The sequence below is a fragment of the Oncorhynchus nerka genome, linkage group LG5 (genome assembly GCF_034236695.1).
Source record: "Oncorhynchus nerka isolate Pitt River linkage group LG5, Oner_Uvic_2.0, whole genome shotgun sequence".
NCBI classification, from domain to species: Eukaryota; Metazoa; Chordata; class Actinopteri; order Salmoniformes; family Salmonidae; genus Oncorhynchus; species Oncorhynchus nerka.
Window position 1 is genome coordinate 40,393,846 of NC_088400.1, and position 25,631 is coordinate 40,419,476.

General features: G+C 42.7%; 1 protein-coding gene and 1 long non-coding RNA gene across 4 annotated transcripts; one reads left to right on the forward strand and one right to left on the reverse strand.

Annotated features, from left to right (window-relative positions):
* Positions 1-25,588, reverse strand: LOC115129498 (TBC1 domain family member 2A-like). 3 transcript variants are annotated; one of them, XM_029659909.2, is made up of 16 exons: positions 25,230-25,586; positions 22,554-23,094; positions 21,667-21,817; positions 11,442-11,568; positions 10,905-11,041; positions 10,216-10,478; positions 9,805-10,074; positions 9,417-9,542; positions 9,124-9,234; positions 7,302-7,477; positions 6,741-7,053; positions 4,204-4,391; positions 3,581-3,701; positions 3,098-3,283; positions 2,812-2,933; positions 1-1,888 (listed from the first exon to the last, which is right to left on the reverse strand). In XM_029659909.2, the coding sequence occupies exons 1-16, from the start codon at positions 25,277-25,279 to the stop codon at positions 1,690-1,692; spliced, it is 3,081 nt and encodes a 1,026-aa protein (XP_029515769.2). In that variant the 5' UTR covers positions 25,280-25,586; the 3' UTR covers positions 1-1,689. The 3 variants fall into 3 exon arrangements, with proteins under 3 accessions (XP_029515769.2, XP_029515770.1, XP_029515771.2); XM_029659910.2 differs by lacking the exon at positions 25,230-25,586 and adding an exon at positions 24,568-24,762; XM_029659911.2 differs by having other exon boundaries at positions 1,796-1,884; positions 25,230-25,588.
* Positions 15,319-21,980, forward strand: LOC115129499 (uncharacterized). Its single transcript, XR_003863667.2, has 2 exons — positions 15,319-17,018; positions 21,675-21,980. It is a non-coding gene; the product is annotated as an uncharacterized LOC115129499 (long non-coding RNA).
* Positions 25,589-25,631: the final 43 nt, after the last annotated feature.

Sequence of the window (25,631 nt, forward strand, 5' to 3'; positions counted from 1 at the left end):
AATGTTTGATTTTTATATTTATTATTTATGTATATTTGTTAAAGATAAAGGTAATAAATTGGGAAATGTACACTTGTCGTTCACTGTCTTAATTGTACTGTACACATACTTTTGGCCATGTCGTATGTGGACACCTGCTCGTCGAACATCTTTGATTGATATGCTGCTATAACAGCCTCTACTCTTCTAGGAAAGCTTTTACACTAGATGTTAAAACATTGCTGCGGAGACTTGCTTCCATTCAGCCACGAGCATTAGTGAGGTCGGCGCTGATGTTGGGCAATTAAGCATGGCTCGCAGTCGGTATTCCAATTCATCCCAAAGGTGTTAGATGGGGTTGAGGTCCGGGCTCTGTGCAGGCCAGTCTAGTTCTTCCACACCGATCTTGACAAACATTTCTGTATGGACCTCGCTTTGTGCACGGGGGCATTGACATGCTGAAACAGGAAAAGGCCTTCCCCCAAACTATTTCCACTAAGTTGGAAGTACAGAATCATCTAGAATGTAAGTGTTAATGCTGTAGAGTTAAGATTTCCCTTCACTGGAACTAAGGGGCCTAGCCCGACTCATGAAAAAGAGCCCTAGGCCATTATTCATCCACCAAACTTTACAGTTGACACTATGTATTTGGGCATGTCGTGTTCTCCTGGCAGCCATCGGACTGCCAGATGGTGAAGCCTGATTTATCACTCTAGAGAATGTGTTGTCTGGTGGCGAGCCTTGCATCACTCCAGCTGATGCTGGGCATTGCGCATGGTGATCTTAGGCTTGTGTGCGGCTGCTCGGCTATGGAAAGTCATTTCATGAAGATCCCGACGAACAGTTCTTGTTGCTTCCAGAGGCAGTTTGGAACTCCGGTAGTGAGGGTTGCACTTCACAATAACAGCACTTACGGTTGACCTGGGGCAGAAATTTGACGAACTGACTTGTTGGAAAGGTGGCATCCTATGACGGTGCCATGTAGAACATCACTGAGCTCTTCAGTAAGGCCATTCTACTGCCAATGTTTGTCTATAGAGATTGCATGGCGGTGTTTTTGATTTTATACAGGTGTGGCTGAAATAGTTGAATCCACATACTTTTGGGCACATAGGGCAGTTATATACCATTTAAAATTATACATGATATTACATTTCATAACACTTGTGTAGCTACAAAGTTCATGACAAAATATGCAATTGAAATGTATAAAACTCTACATGACCATAGTTTGAAATACCTACTGTAGTAAATTGTCTTTGGCATTAATTCCCTTTGGCAGTGCATATACAGTAAATACTAATAATGATTCAGTGAGAATATGGTTGGTCAGGTTTAGTGTTCTTGACCATAACTGACATTATTTACCTTAAAGGCATAAAACAAATGTATCCTGGGTCAAATCTGTACCAGCTGGGCCACTAACAAGATGGCCCTTCCGTAGTCTACAACAGCGTTACCCAAACTCAGTCCCGTGGGCCCCAAAGGATACACGTTTTGGTTTTTGCCCGAGCACTGCACAGCTGATTCAAATAACCAACTCGTCATCAAGCTTTGATTATTTGAATCAGCTGTGTAGTGCTAGTGCAAAACGGGCCCCAGGACTGAGTTTGAGAAACGCTGTTCTACAAGGTGGCATTTCAAACCCGTTGCCTAGTAAGTCCACAGGATTCATCACCATCCCTCTCTGTCCAGAGTCCCTAATGGTCACTACAGCTCCTCATCGTCCTCGCTGACCAGTATAGTGTCCAAGTCCTTGCGCTGTGCGCTCTCTGTGACAAACTCTCTCTGCTGGGCCTCCAGCTCTCTGAGCTCCCCCTGCAGGCGCTCCAGATGCAGCGCACGCCGGTTCCTCAACAGCTTCATGGGGAACGGGTTCATGTCACTGAAGGCAATGTTGGTCAGCTTCCTATTGGACAAGCCCAATATTACTCAACCTGCTTATTTCCATACAGTAGAATGAATCTATATGCTGCATGGCTAAATAAATAAAAATGAACAAGCTGTATTGAGCTAACCCTAGGTCTCTAATGGACCTTTTTGTCATTTAGCAGACACTCTTATACAGAGTCACTTACATGAGCAATAGCTCCATCTCTGTGTGGTTGTACATGCATGCATTGGTCGGACAGGAGTTTCTGAAAAAGTGATGCCGAGTAAGTCATCCTGGCTATGTCTATACAGGCAGCCCAATTCTGATATTTTTTCCACTAATCACATCTGATCTTTTCACATCAAAAGACCAATTAATGAAAAATGAATCAATTGGGCTGCCTTTGTAAACACAGCCCTGGTATCTCATCTACTATTTGTTTGGAGATAAGAGACAGACTGTGGTGAATAGTGCCCTCAATGCACTCATCTGGCTGTATAGCCTCTTATCTCCCAAGTGTTGAGCCCATAGCTCTGCCGTCACTGCTGCTATCTGAATTATATATGGTGATGTCTGTCTTGGCCTATGGAAAAAAATAGCTCCTCAGTCTGCTCTGCCATTAACACACTGACTAAATAGGGCACCAGAAAAAGAATGGTCTCAGAAGGTACAGGACAAAAAGCGCAAACCATATAGATAATAGAACAACTTAACGGGTTACAAATGACAAGCTAAATATGGTTTGGTGGAATGGTTCAAAATCCACGTAGGGGTGTATCAGGTGTGTTAGTGCTGGGCTTGGCTGTAACAAAACAAATGCACACCAGTCCTCCAGGAGTTTAAGACCCCTGCTATAGTGGTTCCTGTCCCACTAGAGAAACACTGACCTAATATAGTGCTATATTTTCATAACACTGCCTCCACATTTTGACCTTCGATGATTTTTGTGGCCCCCTCACCTGCCGTCAGAGATGGTCTTGGCAAAGAAGCGCAGGTATTGGTAGATCTCCACGCTGTCATGGATCTTCAAGATGTCCTCCTCTTTGTACTTGAACAGAGCCAGGGCATACCGAAATATCACCTGCACAAAAAACATGCACGCATGTTTACATTAGAAGTGGTTTATTTACTACTACTACTAATTTTATACCAGGTCAGTCATCGAGGCCCAAATTTGAATGTCCCTGGGCTAGGGGCTGTTTACATGTTTCCAGTCCAGGCTCTAGTCTCTCTCAGGTGGGGTACCTTGGTACCCTCATAGAGGAAGGCGTCCCACACTCGCAGGAGGATATCGCTGGGCAGGCTCTCTACGAACACCACGAGGAACCAGTTGAAAGTGATGAGGGACACGTCCACGCTATGCTCCTCAAAGTGAGCCGCCAGCCGGGGTATCTTCTCAGCCATGAAGTCCTTTAGCACACACTGGTCTGCCTGCAACATCCACACACACACACCACGTCCCACCAGCAGACGGCGTTAACCGATATTGACATGTGACAAATCTTGAATGCATTACATCGTTCATTAAACTATGCGCTATTCAGTTCCATGTTTTGGAACAGATGCAGAACTAAAATGAACTAAAATCAGTTAAAACCACAACTTCCCATAATGTTGTACATTTTTTACTACAGTGGAGAACTTACAGAACTGTAGATCTCGATACCATTAATGCTACGCATCTATGCCGTTGTTTAAAAACATATATCCTTGGAGCCGAATCATTACCTGCGAGGATATGAGCGTTTTGGTGTAGTAGTCCTGGGGCATGATGGCCTCCACCACAGCTACTAGACACCAGAAGGCATCCTGCTCACTCTCCAGCACCAGGAGAGCTATGGCTGCCAGCCTGAAGGGAGAAGGAGTGGCCAACGTCACAGTTGTCCTTGGTCATTCATTTGACATTTTAGTAATTTAGCAGAGGCTCTTTTCCAGAGCACACATTTTCATACTTTTTTCCCCCTTACTGGTTCTCCATGGGAATCGAACCCACAACCATGGTGTTGCAAGCACCATGCTCAACCAACTGAGCCACACGGCATCCCATATTCTGTAGAGATCGTTTTGAGGTCTGTGAAAGCTTGTTTTGTATATGTATAGCCTGCCCTGAGTAGGCAGATAGAAGAAAATGTATGTTTTAGACAAGACAATTATATTTTCACAAAAATATAATTGTCTTCGTCAGGCATTCATTAAGCTGAGAACATTGTGTAGGTAATTGTTTTGGAGTCGGCACTATATATATATATATATATATATCAATTTACAACTTTGTCCATTAGATGGCAGTATTTCTTGTTTTTTATATTTTATTCAGCACACTGCTGACTAATATAGGTAGTCTTGTGCACCTGTTGAGGCCCTGGCAGTAGCCGATGGTGGGGTTTTGCCAGGAGAAGGCCAGCAGGATTCGTTGGAGCTGCTGCAGGGCGGGGCTGGAGGGTGAGGAGAAGTGCTGATTGGTGGTGAGAGTGCGGTACAGGTCCAACTGGATCTGTCTGGAGGCCTGGTGGGGCGATGTAAGGCTCTTCTGGCACAGCTACAACAATAACGGACGGATTTCATGTAGGTGGATGGAAAGATGGACAGACAGATATACAGTCCATTCTAAAAGTATTCAGAACCCCTCAACTTTTTTCAAATGTTGTTATGTTACAGCCTTGATCTAAAAATTTATTTTTTAAATATTTTAAATCCTCAATCTACACACAATACCCCATAACAACAAAGCAAAAACAGGTTTTTTAGAATGTATAAAAAAATATATAACATTTACATAAAGTATTCAGACCCTTTACTCAGTACTTTGTTGAAGCATCTTTGGAAGCGATTACAGAGCATAGAGTCTTCTTGGGTATCACGATACAAGCTTGGCACACCTGTATTTGGGGAGTTTCTTGCATTCTTCTCTGCAGATCCTCTCAAGCTCTGTCCGATTGGATGGGGAGCATCGCTGCACAGCTATTTTCAGGTCTCTCCAGAGATGTTCCATCAGGTTCAAGTCCGGGCTCAGGCTGGGCCACTCAAGGACATTCAGAGACTTGTCCCGAAGCCATTCCTGCGTTGTCCTGGCTGTGTGCTTAGAGTCGTTGTCATGTTGGAAGGTGAACCTTCACCCCAGTCTGAGGTCCCGAGTGCTTTGGAGCAGGTTTTCATTACATTTTGGCAAACTCTAAGTTGGCTGTCATGTGTCTTTTACTGAAGAGTCTGGCCACGCTACCATAAAGACCTGATTGGTGGAGTGCTGCAGAGATCGGTGTCCTTCTGGAAGGTTCTCCCATCTCCACAGAGGAACTATGGAGCTCTGTCAGAGTGACCACCGAGTTCTTGGTCACCTCCCTGAGCATGGCCCTTTCCCCCGGTTTGCTCAGTTTGGCAGGGCGGCCAAGTCTTGTTGGTTCCAAACTTCTTCCATTTAAGAATGATGGGAGGCTCTTGGGGACCTTCAATGCTGCAGAAATGTTTTGGTACCCTTCCCCAGATCTGTGTCTCAACACAATTCGGTCTCGGAGCTCTATGGACAATACCTTCGACCTCATGGCTTGGCTTTTGCTCTATGGTACCTTACATAGACAGGTGTGTGCCTTTCCAAATCATGTCAAATCAATAGAATTGACCACGGGTGCACACCAATCAAGTTGTATAAACATCTCAAGGATGATTAATGGAAACAGGATGCACCTAAGCTCAATTTCGAATCTCATAGCAAAGGGTCTGAATACTTGTGTAAGATACTTCTGTTTTTTGAAAAAAACTTTTCGCTTGTCATTATGCAGTATTGTGTGTAGATTGATGAGGATTTTTTATTTTATTTATTACATTTTAGAATAAGGCTGTAAAGTAACAAAATGTAACAAAATGTGGAAAAAGGGAAGGGGTTCCAAATGCACTGTAGATGCTGTATACTGAGACACACTACCGTTCAAAAGTTTAGGGTCACTTAGAAATGTCCTTATTTTTGAAAGAAAAAAAGTTGTCTATTAAAATAACATCAAATTGATCAGAAATACAGTGTAGACATTGTTAGTGTTGCAAATGACTATTGTAGTTGGAAACGGCTGATTTCTTTGTGGAATATCTACATAGGCGTAGGAGTCCCATTATCAGCAACCATCACTCCTGTGTTCCAATGACATGTTGTGTTAGCTAATCCAAGTTTATAATTTTAAAAGGCTAATTGATCATTAGTAAACCCTTTTGCAATTAATGCGCTTGTCCTCTTGCTCAGTTGTGCACCGGGTCCTCCCACTCCTCTTTCTATTCTGGTTAGAGCCAGTTTGCGCTGTTCTGTGAAGGGAGTAGTACACAGTGATCTTCAGTTTCTAGGCAATTTCTCGCATGGAATAGCCTTCATTTCTCAGAACAAGAATAGACTGATGAGTTTCAGAAGAAAGTTCTTTGTTTCTGGCCATTTTGAGCCTGTAATCAAACCCACAAATGCTGATGCTCCAGATACTCAACTAGTCTAAAGGCCAGTTTTATTGCTTCTTTAATCAGCACAACAGATTTCAGCTGTGCTAACATAATTGCAAAAGGGTTTTCTAATGATCAATTAGCCTTTTAAAATTATAAACTTGGATTAGCTAACACAACGTGCCATTGGAACACAGGAGTGATGGTTGCTGATAATGGGCCTCTGTACGCCTATGTAGATATTCCATAAAAAATCTGCTGTTTCCAGCTACAATAGTCATTTACAACATTAACAATGTCTACACTGTATTTCTGATCAATCTGATGTTATTTTAATGGACAAAAAAGTGCTTTTCTTAAAAAAATAAGGACATTTCTAAGTGACCCCAAACTGTTGAATGATAGTGTACAGTAGATTGAGCGATTGAGAGCTACATTGTAAGGAGGTGAACTTGCTTAATCCAATACCACCCACCTGCTGGTAGCGATCTGGGTGGCGCTCCCATAGCGCGCGTGTGCGCACCCTCACCACCCAGCGCCACACCCGTGGGCGGTACTCGCACGGCACGCCGCCCCGCAGAAGGCTTTTGAGCTCCGAAGAGGGGCAGAGGTTGTCGGCCGGGCGGCCCCCCAGATACTGAGCCCAGCGGCCCAGCAAGAGTCTGTCCCCGGCCTCCTGCCTCAGCAGGCTGTGGGAGCGGATCTCCTGGGCCTGGATCTTGGCCAGCAGTTTTATGTCCTCCACCTCGTAGTCTGGGATGATCTTGAAGCCGTACTCGTCGTGCTCCCTGAGGGACAGCCAAAAGAAAAAGATCAATGGTTTTGATGATATAAAAATGTTCACTCATTGACTGACTGTGTTGTTGATTTAATGTATGGTCTCTCTCTTATATCTCATTGTTAATTATCACAGGACATGACAGCTGAAAGCAGCATGGTGAACAACAATCCAGTCCTGTCATCTGTCAGTGTAGTGAAGCAGAGGAGACAAGGAGACAAAGAAGGAAGCCATTTTAGACTATTGAGCCCCTGTTACCTGACAGGGTTGAGTTTGAGCACGTCATTCAGGTCTCCCTGTAGTGGGTCCTCTCCTTGTAGTTTCCTCACAGCCTCCCGCTGGCCCGGTTCTAGAACCTTGTTCTCCTGCAGCTTCCCCAATACGCCCAGATAACGACTCTCTATCTGACAGTTACGAGCCTCCAGGTATGCACACTGCAACACAAAATAAGCGCCCCCTAATGAAGACTAAGGTCCAAATTCAATCAACTCTAGTGGCCATGAGTGTTTCACACTAACCACAATCCACTCTAACCCTCTTCCACTTTTATTTTGATTTATTATTTATTTATTTATTTATTTATTTATTTTTTTCTACATTGTAGAATAATAGTGAAATAACACAGTAACCAGAAAGTGCTAAACAAATCCAAATATATTTCATTTTTGAGATTCTTCAAAGTAGCCACCCTTTCCCTTGATGACAGCTTTGCACGCTCTTGGCATTCTCTCAACTAGCTCCATGAGGTAGTCAACTGGAATGCATTTCAATTAAAAGGTGTGCCTTGTTAATTTGTGGAATTTCTTTCCTTCTTAATGCATTTGAGCCAATCAGTTGTGTTGTGACATGGTAGGGGTGGTATACAGAAGATAGCCCTATTTGGTAAAAGACCAAGTCCATATTATGGCAAGAACAGCTCAAATAAGCAAAGAGAAACAAAAGCCCATCATTACTTTAAGACATGAAGGTCAGTCAATCTGGAATATTTCAAGAACTTTTAAAGTTTCTTCAAGTGCAGTCACAAAAACCATCAAGCGCTATGATGAAGCTGGCTCTCATTAGGACCGCCACAGGAATGGAAGACCCAGAGTTACATCTGCTGCAGAGGATAAGTTCATGAGAGTTACCAGCCTCAGATTTCAGCCAATTATAAATTCTTCACAGAGTTCAAGTAGCAGACACATCTCAACATCCACTGTTCAGAGGAGACTATTTCAATCAGGCCTTCGTGGTCGAATTGCTGCAAAAAAACACTACTAAAGGACACCAATAAGAAGAAGACTCGCTTGGGCCAAGAAACACGAGCAATGGACATTAGACCGGTGGAAATCTGTCCTTTGGTCTGTGTCCAAATTTGAGATTTTTGGTTCCAACCGTCGTGTCTTTGTGAGACGTAGAGTAGGTGAACGGATGACCTCCGCATGTGTGGTTACCACCGTGAAGCATAGAGGAGGAGATGTGATGGTGTGTGGGTGCTTTGCTGGTGACACTGTCAGGGATTTATTTAGAATTCAAGGCCAGCATGGCTACCACAGCATTCTGCAGCGATACGCCACATCATCTGGTTTGCGCTTATTGGGACTATCATTTGTTTTTCAACAAGACAATGACCCAACACACCTCCAAGCTGTGTAAGGGCTATTTGACCAAGAATGAGAGTGATGGAGTGCTGCATTAGATGACCTGGCCTCCACAATCACCCGACCTCAACCTAATTGAGATGGTTTGGGATGAGTTGGACCGCAGAGTGAAGGAAAAGCCGCCAACAAGTGCTCAGCATATGTGGGAACTCCTTCAAGACTGTTGGAAAAGCATTCCAGGTGAAGCTACTTGAGAGAATGCCAAGAGTAGGCAAAGCTGTCATCAAGGCAAAGGGTGGCTACTTTGAAGAATCTCAAATATATGGTTACTACATGATTCCATATGTGTTATTTCATAGTTTTGATGTCTTCACTACTATTCTACAATGTAGAAAATAGTACAAATAAAGAAAAACCCTTGAATGAGTAGGTGTGTCCAAACGTTTGACTGGTACTGTATTTGCCACTGAATAGCCCACATAGTGACTAGGCAGGCCTACCTTCACCATAAGGCTTTTCTCCTGCTCGGAACTGTTGAGCCATAGCTTGGTCAACTGGTAGATCTCAGAGTTCAGGAACTTGTTCTGGATCTTGTAGGCCTCAATATCATCCTGTCAACAAGATGAATAGAGAGCTAGGAAGGACAGGGTACGGGTATTTAAAGAAGCAAAGAAAGAAAATGCTTCAGATTTGGACTACCAACATAATCTACTTCAAAAGACTCTATGGTTCTGGTCTGGGTCTTGAGGCCGGACTTCACTCTGATGGTCGACCGATCAAACCACAAACCAACCTTGAGGTTCTCTGTGTCCTCATTTAACTGGCGGAAGGTCTGGGCCTCCAGGCCGTTGGTGGTGGACACTGTGCGTGTAGGGTCGGCCAAGCAGGCTGACACCTTCTCTAACAGCTTCAGGATCACCTGGAATGATATCAAGAGACAATGATATCGTAAATCTCTAGATTAGATCAGGAAGTGTAGAGCTACACTGGGAACAAAATAGAATAGAATAGACCCTCGAATCCCAAATCAACCCCTAGATCTACCCCTACTTTGCATTCTGATTGGTTACTTGGAATTTCACCGTATTGCTTAAAACCACCTATCCAATCCTTTCAGGATAATGATGACGACATGCCTATTCTAATCCTTCCCTAGCTGACCCTTCCTGTCTGAGCCTCACTTCCTGTTTTGCGTGGTTCTTCTTCCTCATCAGGGTCACGTTCTCCTGCAGCTCGGCCACGTGGGCGTCCCTCTGGGCTAGGCTCGTTCTCAGGTCTTCCCCCTCGGCCTTCAGCTCCAACAAGCGGCCTCGTAGGTCAGCGGCGTGACGCTCGTAGTGCCTCAGCAGCTCCAGGCGCTCCTGCTCGCCCTCGGCCGCCAGGAACTCTGTGCACGTCCGCTTCTCCAGCTGAGCCACCTCCAGGGCCTTGTGTAGGAGCCACACCAGTTCCTGGATGGGGGAAGGGTGAGAAATAAGAGGATAGGATGCAGGAGCAGGGTGGGAATACAAATTCAATTTAATGGAGCTGCTACTCATATCAGAAGACACTGCTTACTAGTGTGATTGATGAACTTTGGTCTTAGCTCTAACCTTCTGGGCCTTGACGTCCTCATCCAGTATGTGCTTCTCGTGCTGGAGGCAGGTCGTCCTGTCTGCGCTTTCTGAAGGAGCTTCCCGGAGCACCGCAGGCATGGTGGCACAGCTTCCCCTCGTCTTCTTCCTGCTCCTCGGGGATGGGGACGGCAATGGGCACGACCTGCCCTCTACAGGGGAGAGCTGGTCCCTGGGGTCCACCAACAGCAGCAGGGGTGTAGGGGTCAGGGGGTCAACGGAAGTCCTAGGACCTATACACTCTTGGGGAAAAAAGGTACCATCTTGAACCTAAAAGTGTCCTTTGGCTGTCCCCATGGAAGGACCCTTTGAAGAACCCTTTTTGGTTCCAGGTAGAATCCTTTCCACATAGAGTTCCACATGGAACCAAAAAGGGTTCTCCTTTGGGGACAGTCGAAAACCCTGTTTGGAACCCTTTTTTCTACGAGTGTAAGGGGGCATGGCTCTGTGGTTATTATGGACTGTGACAAATCACTAAAGTGTCAAGGAAAATGTATTTTAGTTTAGTCAAGAAAAAATGACAATACTGTACATAGTTATCAGACAATGAGAAAACCTGATCCTTCTGACTTCAATCAGCTGCCAACAGAGGGCAGAAGTATGCCACCAGTGTAGAACACCAGTGTATTGAGAACATCTCCAGAAGCTGCGCTGTGTGTGAGACGTACCAAGCCTGTTGTGGGCTGTCTGGGAGGGAGTCTTTGAGGGGTTCAGTGGGTTCCAGGGAAGAGGCACCTCCACATGGAACACACTCCGACTCCGCTCCAGGGAGGACCGCTTGGAAAACAGACTGTGCACTGAGTTCCTGTAGGAGCAACACACGCACACAAACGTAACCATGCACACCAACACGCACGCACAGCAGCATCATTAACATGCAATCAATCTGGCCCACACTTTTGAACAAAACAACTATACCAGCTGCACTGAAAGTGAAAACCCACTACTAGGCAAAAAAAATACTTTCATCTCAAAGTCACTTTTGCTACTAAGTAAATCTTGGCATGTTAGCAGATAATAAGCACCTGTAGTCACAAAGCCACAAACAGTTGTAATGACTACAATCAACAAAGTCGATGAATATCAAGTCCAACGTCAACTACTTCAACGTATCCCATGCCGTATGTTGTACAGAACCAGTCGTATGCCTCAATCACAAATTAACGGGATAAGACGGGAACATCTAAAAACGATGAGGCACTTACTGTATCTCTATCAGAGGGTGTTTGATGGAAAAGTTGCTTAGGGGGTTCCGTTGTGGTGGCGCGGGAAGATTGGCGGCCTCCTCGCCTATGAGGCCTGGCGGGGTCTTCACCTTGGGCAGGAAGTAATCTACATTACAGGAAGTAACAGCAAAGAACAACGTAAGTGGGATCACACCCTCTGGAGCCAGGGAACACAAAGGACACAGCTACTCATGTAACAAGCAGGAAACTTCCGGCTAAAGACAATGAGAGTGACATCATGGGTTGAAATACAGAGGATAAAGATTATGACTGGGCATCAGACTTGTGTTAACTTGTTCTTCAGGTGAAGTTGTTTGCTCTTACTGTACTGCTATGAATTGAAGATTATCACATTGGGTGAGAGCTGGGAAAAAAATCCAACCCATTGAAATGTCAAGATATTCATATATTTTTGCGTGAAAGGAACAATTTCCGGACTACTTTTGGGCAGCCAGGTTGAAACTAGTCAAAATATACTATTTTGTTCCTCCATAAGCTCTGTGAAATATTTTGGGCCTGTCAGGACAAGCATGAAATACCTCACAATTCACAAACCAGTTGGTAGGAAATGTTGTGTCTGTACCAGGAGCAAACTCAGTTATGTTGGTCATAGCCATAACAGGGTAGTAACAATAACATAACTTTCATGTTGTTCATTTCATGCTTATTCCAGACATCTATGACTTGAACACTTGAATATCTTTGGTCATCTTATGTCTCTTTTAAATTCAAGCTGTTTGCGCTTCAAAATAACACAAGGATGTACAGCAGCAGTCAAAAGTTTGGACACACCTACTCATTAAAGGGGTTTTCTTTATTTCTACTATTTTCTACATTGTTTCTTTGCAGCAATTTGACTATGAAGGCCTGATTCACGCAGTCTCCTCTGAACAGTTGATGTTGAGATGTGTCTGTTACTTGAACTCTGTGAAGCATTTATTTGGGCTGCAATCTGAGGTGCAGTTAACTCTAATGAACTTATCCTCTGCAGCAGAGGTAACTCTGGGTCTTCCTTTCCTGTGGCGGTCCTCGTGAGAGCCAGTTTCATCACAGCGCTTGATGGTTTTTGCGATAAGCACTTGAAGAAACTTTAAAAGTTCTTGAAATTTTCCCGATTGACTGACCTTCATGTCTTGAAGTAATGATGGACTGTTGTTTCTCTTTGCTTATTTGAGCTGTTCTTGTCATAATATGGACTTGGTCTTTTACCAAATAGGGCTATCTTCTGTATACCTCCCCTACCTTGTCACAACACAACTGATTGGCTGAAACATATTAATTCCACAAATTAACTTTTAACAAGGCACACCTGATAATTGAAATGCATGACTACCTCATGCAGCTGGTTGAGAGAATGCCAAACGTGTGCAAAGCTGTCATCAAGGCAAATGGTGGCTACTTTGAAGAATCTCAAATACATTTTGATTTGTTTAACACTTTTGTGGTTACTACATGATTCCATATGTGTTATTTCACAGTTTTGATATCCTCACTATTATTCTACAATGTAGAAAATAGTACAAATAAATGAAAACCCTTGAATGAGTAGGAGTGTCCAAACTTTTGACTGGTACTGTATGTTGATTTATTGGACCAGAATAGCCTGTAGCCTGCGTGTAGTGTAGCCATGCTGTGCTGTAACCATGGTTATATTTAGTCTGTGGGCCCTGCAGCCACCTGCTCCTAGTGCAGCAGGGTGTCAGACGTGCACTTCCTCTCTCTCTGGGCAATGCAGAACCACTTCCTGCAGCTGTCAGAGGGGCTGTAGCCTAAACCTGAGTTACCCAGACTTCTCAGGGGTGAAAGAGCAGGGCACGCTGGAATCACCTGGGACACGTTCGGTAGGCAAACTTTGTGGAACTCTCAGAAATATGTCTCTGAATAAGATAGAAATATGTCTCTCTGAATAAGATAGAAATATATCTCTGAATAAGGAATGTTAGCTCTATTCATGACATTTCTATCTGCAACATTCTACAACTTTTACCCTGGTTAGATTTCGTTTACCACTTCCTATTCTACAGTTGAAATACTATTGTAAAATTGGTGGTGCTTATTTAATTGACTGGCTAAGAAAGTGTGGCGTAGCAACGGAGTAATTCCATTGGGTAATACAGTACTGCTACCAAGTCATATCTAATACCAAGTGGATAAAATCCAACTGAGCTTATCTTCACATTCAGATTGAATGACGGTACATTAACTTCTCCATTCCTGTAAAATCACTAATGGTAGATAAGTGGCTTAAGTCTCCAGAGATGAAAGCGGAAACGCATCCAGCGTGAGCATTATAGCTTTGCGATCCAGTCAAGCCAGGAAATGTCTTCAATTTGCAGATGGAAAAATCAAAGCACATCTTATCAACGTTGTTTCCTGTCCCAAACCCCACCCCAGCAATCTCAACCTTGGCCAGGTCACCCATGGGACATGAACTACACTTCAACACCGGAATGTTGAATCATTTATTTTCAATGATGAAAGCCTGTGTAGGTGAAAATAACCAATCTTTTTCATGAAAATGCCATGACCCTAAAGGCCTTTAAGTAGTAAATCTACATTTAGGGCCCAAAAAGGGAAGCCGAACCTTAATTTGTTGAGTACCTTTAAGACATTCTATTGTTTAGACAGCAAATACCAGTGTGTCAGTTATTATCTGTTTCGATGTTTGAAACATGAATGTTGGCTATGAATGAACATTCTTCTCGAAACTATTGCAACAGATAAAAGCAATCTGCCAGGGCCAGTCATTGTGTACAGTCACCTCCAAAACTATTGGCACCCTGGATAAAGATGAGCAAAATAGACTTGATCAAATAAATAATACAAATACTGAGCTATACTGTATGCAAAAAAAAAATCTAAAAAGGTTTTAGTTTATAGTAGTACAATTCCTCAGAGAAAAACATTGTTTAACAAGCAATACAAAAAAAAAATCTCCCAAAAATTCTTGCCACCCGTTGTCATTACTTTGCGCACCTTCCACTTGCGAGAATAACGACACTGAGCCTTTTTCTATAATGTTTTATGAGATTGGAGAACACATTGGGAAGGGATCTTTGATCATTCCTCCATACAGAATCTTTCCAGATCCTTGATATCCTTAATCTGCGTTTTTGGACGGCCCTCTTCAATTCAAACCACAGCTTTTTAAATGGGGTTCAAGTCCGGAGACTGAGACTGATTTTGCGGTCAATTAACAATTCATTTGTGGATTTTGACGTGTTTGGGGTCATTGTCTTGCTGGAAGTAATCAGGCCCACCACTGTTGTGTCGTCAGCATACTTGATGATTTAGTTGGAGACCTGCGTGGCCACACAGTCATGGATGAACAAGGAGTACAGGCGGGGGCTGAGTTCGCACCCTGAGTACGCACCAGCATTCTTACATAGGTATTCCTCTTGTCCAGATGGGATAAGGCAGTGTGATGGCAATTGCGCCATCCGTGGATCTGTTGGGGCGGTATGCAAATTGCGGTGGGTCTAGGGTGTCAGGTAAGTAGAGGTGATATGATCCTTAACTAGTCTCTCAAAGCAGGTGAGTGCTACGGGGCGATTGTCATTTAGTTCAGTTACCTCCCTTTCCTGAGTACAGGAACAATGGTGGACATCTTGAAGAAAGTGGAGACAAGGGAGAGACGGAATATGTCTATTGCATAGAGGTGGCATCTAAATTGTAGATTTGGAGACCTCAAGTTCTGTAATTCTCCAAATGTGGCCGTTGGACTTTTCTTTGACTCCAGAACCATCTTCCTCACTGCGCGTAGGGACAAGATACACAAGCATCCTCTACCAGGCAACGTTACCACTGTTCAGGTGGTTTTAAACTTTTTCATTGTTCCCCTGTAAGTGGTATAAGTCAGAAGTTTACATAAACTGAGTTGAAATGTATTTGGCTGAAGTGTTTCACAATTCCTGACATTTAATCCTTGTAAAATATTTCCCTGTCTTAGGTCAGTAAGGATCACCACTTTATTTTAAGAATGTGAAATGTCCGAATATTAGTAGAGCTAATTATTTATTTCAGCTTTTATTTCTTACATCACATTCCCAGTAGGTCAGAGGTTTACATTCACTCAATTAGTATTTGGTAGCATTGCCTTTAAATTGTTTAACTTGGGTCAAATGTTTCAGACAGCCTTCCACAAGCTTCCCACAATAAGTTGGGTGAATTTTGTCCCATTCCTCCTGACACAGCTGGTGTAACTGAGTCAGGTTTGTAGGCCTCCTTTCTCACCAACGCTTATTTAGTTCTGCCCACAAATGTTCTATAGGATTGAGGTCAGGGCTTTGTGATGGCCACTCCAATACCTTGACTTCGTTGTCCATTTTGCCACAACTTTGGAAGTATGCTTGTGGTCATTGTTCATGTGGAAGACCCATTTGTGACCAAGCTTTAACTTCCTGGCTCATGTCTTGAGATGTTGCTTCAACATGTCCACATAATTTTCCTACCTCATGATGCCATCTATTTTGTGAAGTGCTCCAGTCCCTCCTGCAGTAAAGCACCCCCACAACATGATGCTGCCCCTCCCGTGCTTCACGGTTGGGATGGTGTTCTTCGGCTTGCAAGCCTCCCCCTTTTTCCTCCAAACATAACGATGGGCATTATAGCCAAACAGTTCTATTTTTGTTTCATCAGACCAGAGGACATTTCTCCCAAAAATACGATCTTTGTCCCCATGTGCAGTTGCAAACCGTAGTCTGGCTTTTTTATGGCGGTTTTGGAGCAGTGGCTTCTTCCTTGCTGAGCGGCCTTTCAGGTTATATCGATATAGAACTTGTTTTACTGTAGATATAGACATGTTTGTACCTTTTTCCTCCAGCATCTTCACAAGGTCCTGTACTGTTGTTCTGGGATTGATTTGCACTTTTCGCACCAAAGTACGTTCATCTCTAGGAAACAGGGCGCGTCTCGTTCCTGAGCGGTATGACGGCTGCTTGGTCCCATGGTGTTTATACTTGCGTACTATTGTTTGTACAGATGAACGAGGTCTTGGCTGATTTCTTTTGACTTTCCCATGATGTCAAGCAAAGAGGCACTGAGTTTGAAGGTAGGCCTTGAAATACATCCACAGGTACATCTCCAATTGACTCAAATTATGTAAATTATCCTATCAGAAGCTTCTAAAGCCATGACATCATTTTCTGGAATTTTTCAAGCTGTTTAAAGGCACAGTAAACTTAGTGTAATACAGTGAATTATAAGTGAAATAATCTGTCTGTAAACAATTGTTGGAAAAATGACTTGTATCATGCACAAAGTCGATCTCCTAACTGACTTGCCAAAACTATACTTTGTTTACAAGAAATTTGTGGAGAGGTTGAAAAACAAGTTTTAATGACTCCAACCTGAGTGTATGTAAACTTCCGACTTCAACTGTATTTGTTTTTTTCATTCGTTTTTCTGTACCCATTGCCTGATTTATGAAAGTCAACAATCATTTATCTGTTTTTATTTGTGAGTGCTTTGCCTTTCCCTATGGTGATGGATGACAAAGGGATTTTACATGAGGTAACACGCATCTTTATACCCCAGCAAAACCGGAAGCCATTGAAGGTGAGATTAATTTTAAAAAGTAGAATGTTAAATGTTTCATTTTGTTTGATTTTATTTACAAGAATCCTTAGGGGTGCCAATAATTGACTTTTTTTTTTTTTGTATTAAATGGTATATAGATATTTCTATGACATAGACTGATCAGGTGAAAGCATGATCCCTTATTAATGTCACTTGTTAAATCCACTTAAATCAGTGTAGATGAAGGGGGGGTAACCGTTAAAGAAGGGTTTTTAAGCCTTGTGACAATTGAGACATGGATTGTGTATGTGTGCCATTCAGAGGATGAATGGGCAAAACAAAAGATTTAAGTGCCTTTGAATGGGGTATGGTAGTAAGTGCCTGTGTCAAGAACTGCAATGCTGCTGGGTTTTTCACACTCTACAGTTTCCCGTGTATATCAAGAATGGTCCACCACCCAAAGGACATCCAGCCAATTTGACACAACTGTGGGAAGCATTGGCGCCAACATGGGCCAGCATTCCTGTGGAACGCTTTCAACACCTTGTAGAATCCATGCCCCAATGAATTGAGGCTGTTCTGAGGGCAAAAGGGGGTGCCACTCAATATTAGGAAGGTGTTCCTAATGATTTGTACACTCACTGTAATAGTGAGCAGACAATATACTAGAATCAGCTGCGTGATGATCTTTTCTTGAGCAGATGATCGTGGGGACGGAACTTAATTACAAATACTTAGTAGACTGCAAATTGACTGCAAGAAGCCAAAACCGATATAATATTGAACTAAAAACGTAACCATTTCAAACCTGCTTACATTTATATACGATCGCATGTCTTACAGACTTTCTATTATCTTTATCAAGGGTGACAATAATATTTATATATAAATGCCTGATTTTATTATTGTGGAAATATTGTATCTTACACGACGGAAACTAGTAGCAAGGAGAGCTTCCGTATTATTTTGAAAAACAGATCTCTATTCAAAAAGAATAGGAAAAAAGGAAAAATAGGCCAGTTGTTTCCCAGTGCCAGACATCAGCTGACTGGACTGTTGGAGGAGCATGACACAAGTCTGTTGATCCTCCAGAAAGGTAAAACATTGGAAGGGCCTGATCAGAAAGCTGCAATGTTACAGAATGTTCAGATAGAAATTAATTGTGTAGAACAGATATGACGGTCTGATATTTAAAAAAAAAAGGGAATCATGTCAACGCTTCTTATAGTATTTCTATCTGGAAAGTTCGGAGTGCTTCAATTACCTGAATACACATTACTGCTTCCTCAGTAACCTTAGAGTGTAACAATGATGAGTTTACATTATTCTTGTTTGCACAGTGCAACAAATATTGTAACATTAAAAGCTTCAATGTTGTATGTATACTAGTTGGTTTTACCCAATGTTACCCAATGTTACGTTCATGTGTCTTGACAGGCTTGCTACACTTGATGTGCACAGTGGATTTGCTCAATCACTGAGAGGAAGTGGGTAAAAGTATTTTGGGAAAGCTAGGGGTCAGTGAATAGGGAAATCCCTAGTGCCTAACCAACCAGGGACATGATATTTAATTAAGTTACTATGTAGCCAAGGGATGAGTGTGGTAAATATGAACACCACACTGCAATTTATTTATGTCTGTTTTCACCTCATTGATTTACTATTGACTGTAGTATACTCAGGTTTTTTTTTGGGGGGTATATCGCCAACATACCACGGCTAAAGGCTGTTCTTATCTACAACGCAACACGGAGTGCTAGGACACAGCCATATACAGTGGGGCAAAAAAGTATTTAGTCAGCCACCAATTGTGCAAGTTCTCCCAATTAAAAAGATGAGAGGCCTGTAATTTTCATCATAGGTACACTTCAACTATGACAGACAAAATGAGAAAAAAAATCCAGAAAATCACATTGTAGGATTTTTAATGAATTTATTTGCAAATTATGGTGGAAAATAAGTATTTGGTCAATAACAAAAGTTTATCTCAATACTCAATACGTTTTCTGTAAGTCTTCACAAGGTTTTCACACACCGTTGCTGGTATTTTGGCCCATTCCTCCATGCAGATCTCCTCTAGAGCAGTGATGTTTTGGGGCTGTTGCTGGGCAACACAGACTTTCAACTCCCTCCAAAGATTTTCTATGGGGTTGAGATCTGGAGACTGGCTAAGCCCCTCCAGGACTTTGAAATGCTTCTTACGAAGCCACTCCTTCGTTGCCCGGGCGGTGTGTTTGGGATCATTGTCATGATGAAAGACCCAGCCACGTTTCATCTTCAATGCCCTTGCTGATGGAAGGAGGTTTTCACTCAAAATCTCACGATACATGGCCCCATTCATTCTTTCCTTTAGACGGATCAGTCGCCCTGGTCCCTTTGCAGAAAAACAGCCTCAAAGCATGATGTTTCCACCCCCATGCTTCACAGTAGGTATGGTGTTCTTTGGATGCAACTCAGCATTCTTTGTCCTCAAAACACGACGAGTTGAGTTTTTACCAAAAACTTATATTTTGGCTTCATCTGACCATATGACATTCTCCCAATCTTCTTCTGGATCATCCAAATGCTCTCTAGCAAACTTCAGACGGGCCTGGACATGTACTGGCTTAAGCAGGGGGACACGTCTGGCACTGCAGTATTTGAGTCCCTGGCGGCGTAGTGTGTTACTGATGGTAGGCTTTGTTACTTTGGTCCCAACTCTCTGCAAGTCATTCACTAGGTCCCCCCGTGTGGTTCTGGGATTTTTGCTCACCGTTCTTGTGATCATTTTGACCCCACGGGGTGAGATCTTGCGTGGAGCCCCAGATCGAGGGAGATTATCAGTGGTCTTGTATGTCTTTCATTTCCTAATAATTGCTCCCACAGTTGATTTCTTCAAACCAAGCTGCTTACCTATTGCAGATTCAGTCTTCTCAGCCTGGTGCAGGTCTACAATTTTGTTTCTGGTGTCCTTTGACAGCTCTTTGGTCTTGGCCATAGTGGAGTTTGGAGTGTGACTGTTTGAGGTTGTGGACAGGTGTATTTTATACTGATAACAAGTTCAAACAGTTGCCATTAATACAGGTAACGAGTGGAGGACAGAGGAGCCTCTTAAAGAAGAAGTTACAGGTCTGTGAGAGCCAGAAATCTTGCTTGTTTGTAGGTGACCAAATACTTATTTTCCACCATAATTTGCAAATAAATTCATTAAAAATCCTACAATGTGATTTTCTGGATTTTTTTCCCTCATTTTGTCTGTCATAGTTGAAGTGTACCTATGATGAAAATTACAGGCCTCTCTCATCATTTTAAGTGGGAGAACATGCACAATTGGTGGCTGACTAAATACTTCTTTGCCCCACTGTACCACAAATCCCCGAGGTGCCTTATTGCTATTACAAACTGGTTACCAACATAATTAGAGCGGTAAAAATAAATGTTTTGTCATACCCATGGTATACGGACTGATATACCAGGGCTTTCAGCCAATCAGCATTCAGGGCTCGAGCCACCCAGTTTATAATGTCTTATATTGTAGTGCTTGGTTGCAATTTTGACTTCAGTTCAACTAACTGTATTTATCCCCTCATTAACAGTTAAGAGGGTTTTTCTACCTCTGCAATCTGCCGTAAGACATTGTAGTCACACATTGTCATAGGGTGTGTTCTGCAGCAGTGTTTGGAATCTTGTAGCCTACATGGAGTTTACATTTAAAATAGTTTGTATCAAGAGGGAGCGGCATAACTTGCGACATAATTGTTTTTGTCAATATACTTGAATAAAAGTTCATTTGAGGTACAAGACAAAGTATTCATATTAAACGTTTAATTTACATATTTTTATTTATTTAACTAGACAAGTTAGTTAAGAATAAATTCTTATTTACAATGATGGCCTACACCTGCCAAACCCTAACGACGCTGGGCCAATTGTGCGCCGCCCTACGGTACTCCCAATCACGGCCGGTTGTGATACAGCCTGGAATCAAACCAGGGTCTGTAGTGACGCCTCTAGCACAGTTCTTTAGACCGCTGCGCCACTCAGGAGACCCAACTTTAGTATGACATCAACAACAAACAGAAAATGTTATCAGCTATCAAAGCAAAACTTGATCCAACTGGTTACAACATTTTCATAAATGAAACCAGTCATTGTTGATGGTACTGCAGTGGATAGCATCCATTTTACGGACTGCTGACCAATTCTGCTATTCTGTGTGTTTTTTTTACGCTGATCTTATTTTTATTTGCATTAACTTTAACTCTGTATTGTTGGAAAAGGACCCATATGTAAGCATTTCACTGTTAGTCCACACCTGTTGTTTCCGAAGCATGTGACAAATAAAATGTGTCAACTAAAAAAAAAAATCCCGCTGAGGAACAGATATTGAAACTATGCAAAGTATATTGTTCCTATTTTATAAGTGTGGCACTGATTACGTGTCTGATGGCTTTTACCGTTCAGTGCCATGATGTGCCATTCTTCAACCTGCCTGAAGTATTACATTTCTCTTTCATCTTTTAGTGGTTCCCTAAATCATTAACCATGCATGGGACATGATGGCATTTGATTTGAACAGCTGGTATTCTTAGCCTGGTTGCCAGATCTGTTTCTACATGAACAACCTTCTCTGTCGTTCAATGTCAGGCCGAACATAATCTTGATCTGTGTCTGGGGCCACTTCATCCTACTCCCTGTCTTACTGTACCTGTGCAGGTGGTGGGTAGTTCCCCCTGTCCCTCTGGTCTCTTGTGGTCAGTGCAGTGGCTTGTGGATTCTCCTGTCAGCTGGTCTCGGTGCTGCCATCTCTTCAGCTGCAGCTGCTGTAGCCAGTACATCATGGCCTCCTGGTTAGCTGCCTGAAACAGACAGAAGAGATATTGTTAGCCTACTGTACATACACGAGTGTGCCATGAGTCAGAATATCTGTAATGCATGACTTCTGAAATGTTTTGGAGTTCTTTTCAAATCAGAATGTACCTTTGTGGACCAAGATAAAGTATTCCAATGGCAATGTGTGAATATGAGTGTATTTGTCTTCCTGTATATCAAACATGGACACGATAAACAATAATACAACAGTTTCTTCTACTTTAAGGAGAAACAGAATAAGAGATGCCTCCATTTTGTATTAGTAAGCGTTCCCATTCAGCTCTCATGATTCAGCTCTTTGACAAAAAGGGATCTGTTGTTTTCTTATTGAGAGGAATACTGTAGATTGACACTACACAGCTGTGTGACCCAAAGAGCTGGGTTAACATGAGACAGGTATTCAAATACAAGAGCACCACTGTTTCACTGCCTCATTTTTTATAACCTCTTAGCGGTCTTCCCCATCCCTCCCCCAAAACAATGACCTTTCAGAAATGTTGATGACACTCACATTCAGAACAACGTCCTACATTTCAAACCCTGGTGATATAGTGAACATCCGAGGGTCCCTAATGTGATTCCCCTCTAAATCAGGGACACTCTGGCCAACCAATAACATTATTCATTCATTAATTAACTATTCATTCAAGAAGACCAGCAGATCTGTCAACATCAAAGTTCAGATTTCAATACCCATTGAATTGAATATTCGATAAACTTTACCTTGAGGACAAAGATGCGTTCGGGGGTCTGGATGTGAAAGGTGCCCTGCTCTCCTTGGAGGGGGTATCCGAGCGTGGCGCTGCACAGCTGGATTCTCCCCAGAGAGGTCACATCCAGCGCCGTCCTGTAGTAAAACAACTGTCTCTTCTTCACCTCGTACGTGAACCAGCGCGACTTCCATGTCTTCAGGGGACCTCCTTGTTTAAGGAGGTACCCACAGAGTTTACTGTTAGACAGGCTTTCCGTGGGTTGTTGCTGGGCTTGGTCGTCCGTGGTGGTGGCGGACTGAGTAAGGAATGCTTGGCTCTGGCTGTTGTCTGTGGTAGCGGTCTTAGCCGGGACCTCTTCAGTCTGGTGGTCTTGACTCGGCTGGCCCATGCTGTTTGTGTGTGTAGCGGTTTCTTCAGTGCTCCCAGTCCCCAGTGTTGAGATACAATCATCACCATCATCATCCGCTGGGCTTACCGCCTCTGCTTGCAGAGGAAGTGAGTGAGACGAGGCAGCGATGGGATTTCCTTCTGGGCCCTCTCCCTCCATCACGCTGAGAGAAGAAGAGGGAGAAGAAAAAGGAGAAGAAAAACAAAGCAAACAATGACTTGGTAGCCTACAATAGAGAGGTCAGGATGCTATATTTATACAGTTGGACACTTGACATAGGAAGTGAGGGCTTCACGATGGGATCAGCATGAACACATGTTAAAGGTCCTATGCAACTGTTTTTATCTCAATAACCACTCATGTGTATTAAATTATTTAATAGGCCAATAAGAAAGAGTTCCAAACCTCTCTGCCAATAACAGCTAGTTTTTAGTTTCCCCCTGCCCACTCAGAAAACTCCCAGGCAGTCCTGGCAAAATTCTTGCTTGAGAAATGTCTATTTTTATTTAATTTTGACAATTTTAATCTATAACAATCACAGAAAGGAACTTAATTGTAACCCAGAAATGATTTGATATTGAGATAAAAACAGCTACATTGGACCTTCAAGCTTTTAACTGGGAATTTATTTAATACACACTTCAAAAGATTCACGCTCACGTACAGACACACACTTGATATGACCACATTTTACACTCCATTGATGTCATGTAGGAAACTTGTAAATACTGGTGGTCTCAAGACAACTGCTAACTCGGGAATAACCAAGGTCAAATCATGACCTTGGTGATCATCTGGTCATTAAGTCAGAGCTCTAGAAAGATGCCCGAGTTTCTGGCATGGAGTTCCGCGATGGAAAAATATTTTTGAATTGTCATCTCAGTCAAAAATTATTTCAGATTTCCAAGTTGTCGTGACCACACTGATGTCGGAAGTCAAAGATTTCCGAGTTCCCAGTTGTTTTGAATGCGGCATACGACCTTCCTACAGGGAATAATGCATGTGAATGCCCCTCCACTCTTAATTATGCCTAGCGGCTCGATCACACTGACAGCGTCTTTGCACAAAATGGTAAGCAGCATCATCTGGATATGTGTGCAACAAAAGTTTAACATTCGCCTTCTGCTACCATTTCTGTCAAGCCATCTATGCATACAATTCGATGCATACGCTCAATCCAACGTATGCACCACACAGAACACACTGCAACTGCCTCTGCAATGAATGTACTTCAGGTGTAACAAAGCCCCAAAACGCTGTAGGTGTGATCGAAGCGTTATGCATTCTATTGACCAGATACTCTAGTGGCCACATGAACAATGAACAATGAATGTAAACATCTTGAAAAATGGAAGATAGTTGGGAGGAGGCAAGATCAGGTGGGACCAATCTAGCCAATGAGAGGGAAGATATGGGTGTGAACAACAGGCACAATGGTTTCCACTAGTTACAACAGCCAAGTCCAAATTGGCTATAGCACCAACATTTAAGTAAACAAAAATGTGCTTTTTTGGGGTCTTAATTTAAGGTTAGGCATAGAGCCTCACAGTGGGGGTGTCATAATAACTAGCAGTCAAACAGGGAAATTGTTTTTTAGAAACACTTCAAATAATGGCTGTGTTTCGTGTAGGCTTACCCTGCGTGATGTTTTCATAACCATGTAAATCTTCCTCGAAGAAGGTGACTTTTAGCAATATATTCAACTATTTGCTCTCTGATTCGAAAGTCCTAATCAGCGTCAACATAGACAATCATGCAAAACTACAAATCCCTGCAAGCTCCTTGCACATCATCTCTAGCTGACACCTTTGCGGACAGGTAGTGTCAATTTAAAACTTGCACAAGACAGTTCACAGAAAAAAAAGAAAGAAAAAAAAGACAGTTCACAGAATAGCCACATTAGCAGCTAATTATCGTTTCGTTTTTGGGGAGTCAGGCGAATATACTGATAAAAGCCACATGTTACTAGACAGATTTACACGGTTATCAAAACGTCACACAAGGACAAGGACAAGCCTACAAGAAACACAGCCCGTATTTTAAGCGTTTCTAAAATTCCCTATGGGAAAAATGAATGCTGTAAAAACAATTGGAACAATTTCCCAGTTTGACTGCTAGGTTTTCTAGGTAGTTAAGATTAGGTTTAACATCTCATTTTAATAAGATAAATTGTAGAAATAAGCGGGGTTTCTTTTCTCAAAGTTGCCGGGATGTCACTTTGTCCTACTTATATCAGTACACTTGTAACAACCTAATCATTATGGAACTTAAATAGTGCAAGAGGCGTCACTGCAGTACCTGGTTCGAATCCAGGCTGTATCACATCCGGCCGTGATTGGGAGTCCCATAGAGCGGCACACAATTGGCCCTGCGTCGTCCAGGTTTGACCGGGGTAGGCCGCCATTGTAAATAAGAATTTGTTCTTAAACTGACTTGCCTAGTTAAATAAAGGTTAAATAAAATAAAATACAAAATTAAGCCATTACAATGTTGTTAAACAAATTCGTCATTCTCTCAATGAACTTCATACAAAAACTCCTCACAAAAAGCCACTTGCTGGAAAAACAGAATTGAACAGTTGAACCCAGTTATCCGTCTCGAAGCCCCTTCCTCTGGAATAGCTGGCTTGGACCTAGTCAGTCGTCAAAGTCACGCAATTTTCCTCCGTACAGGAAGAGGGAGACATTGAAAGAGGGCTGT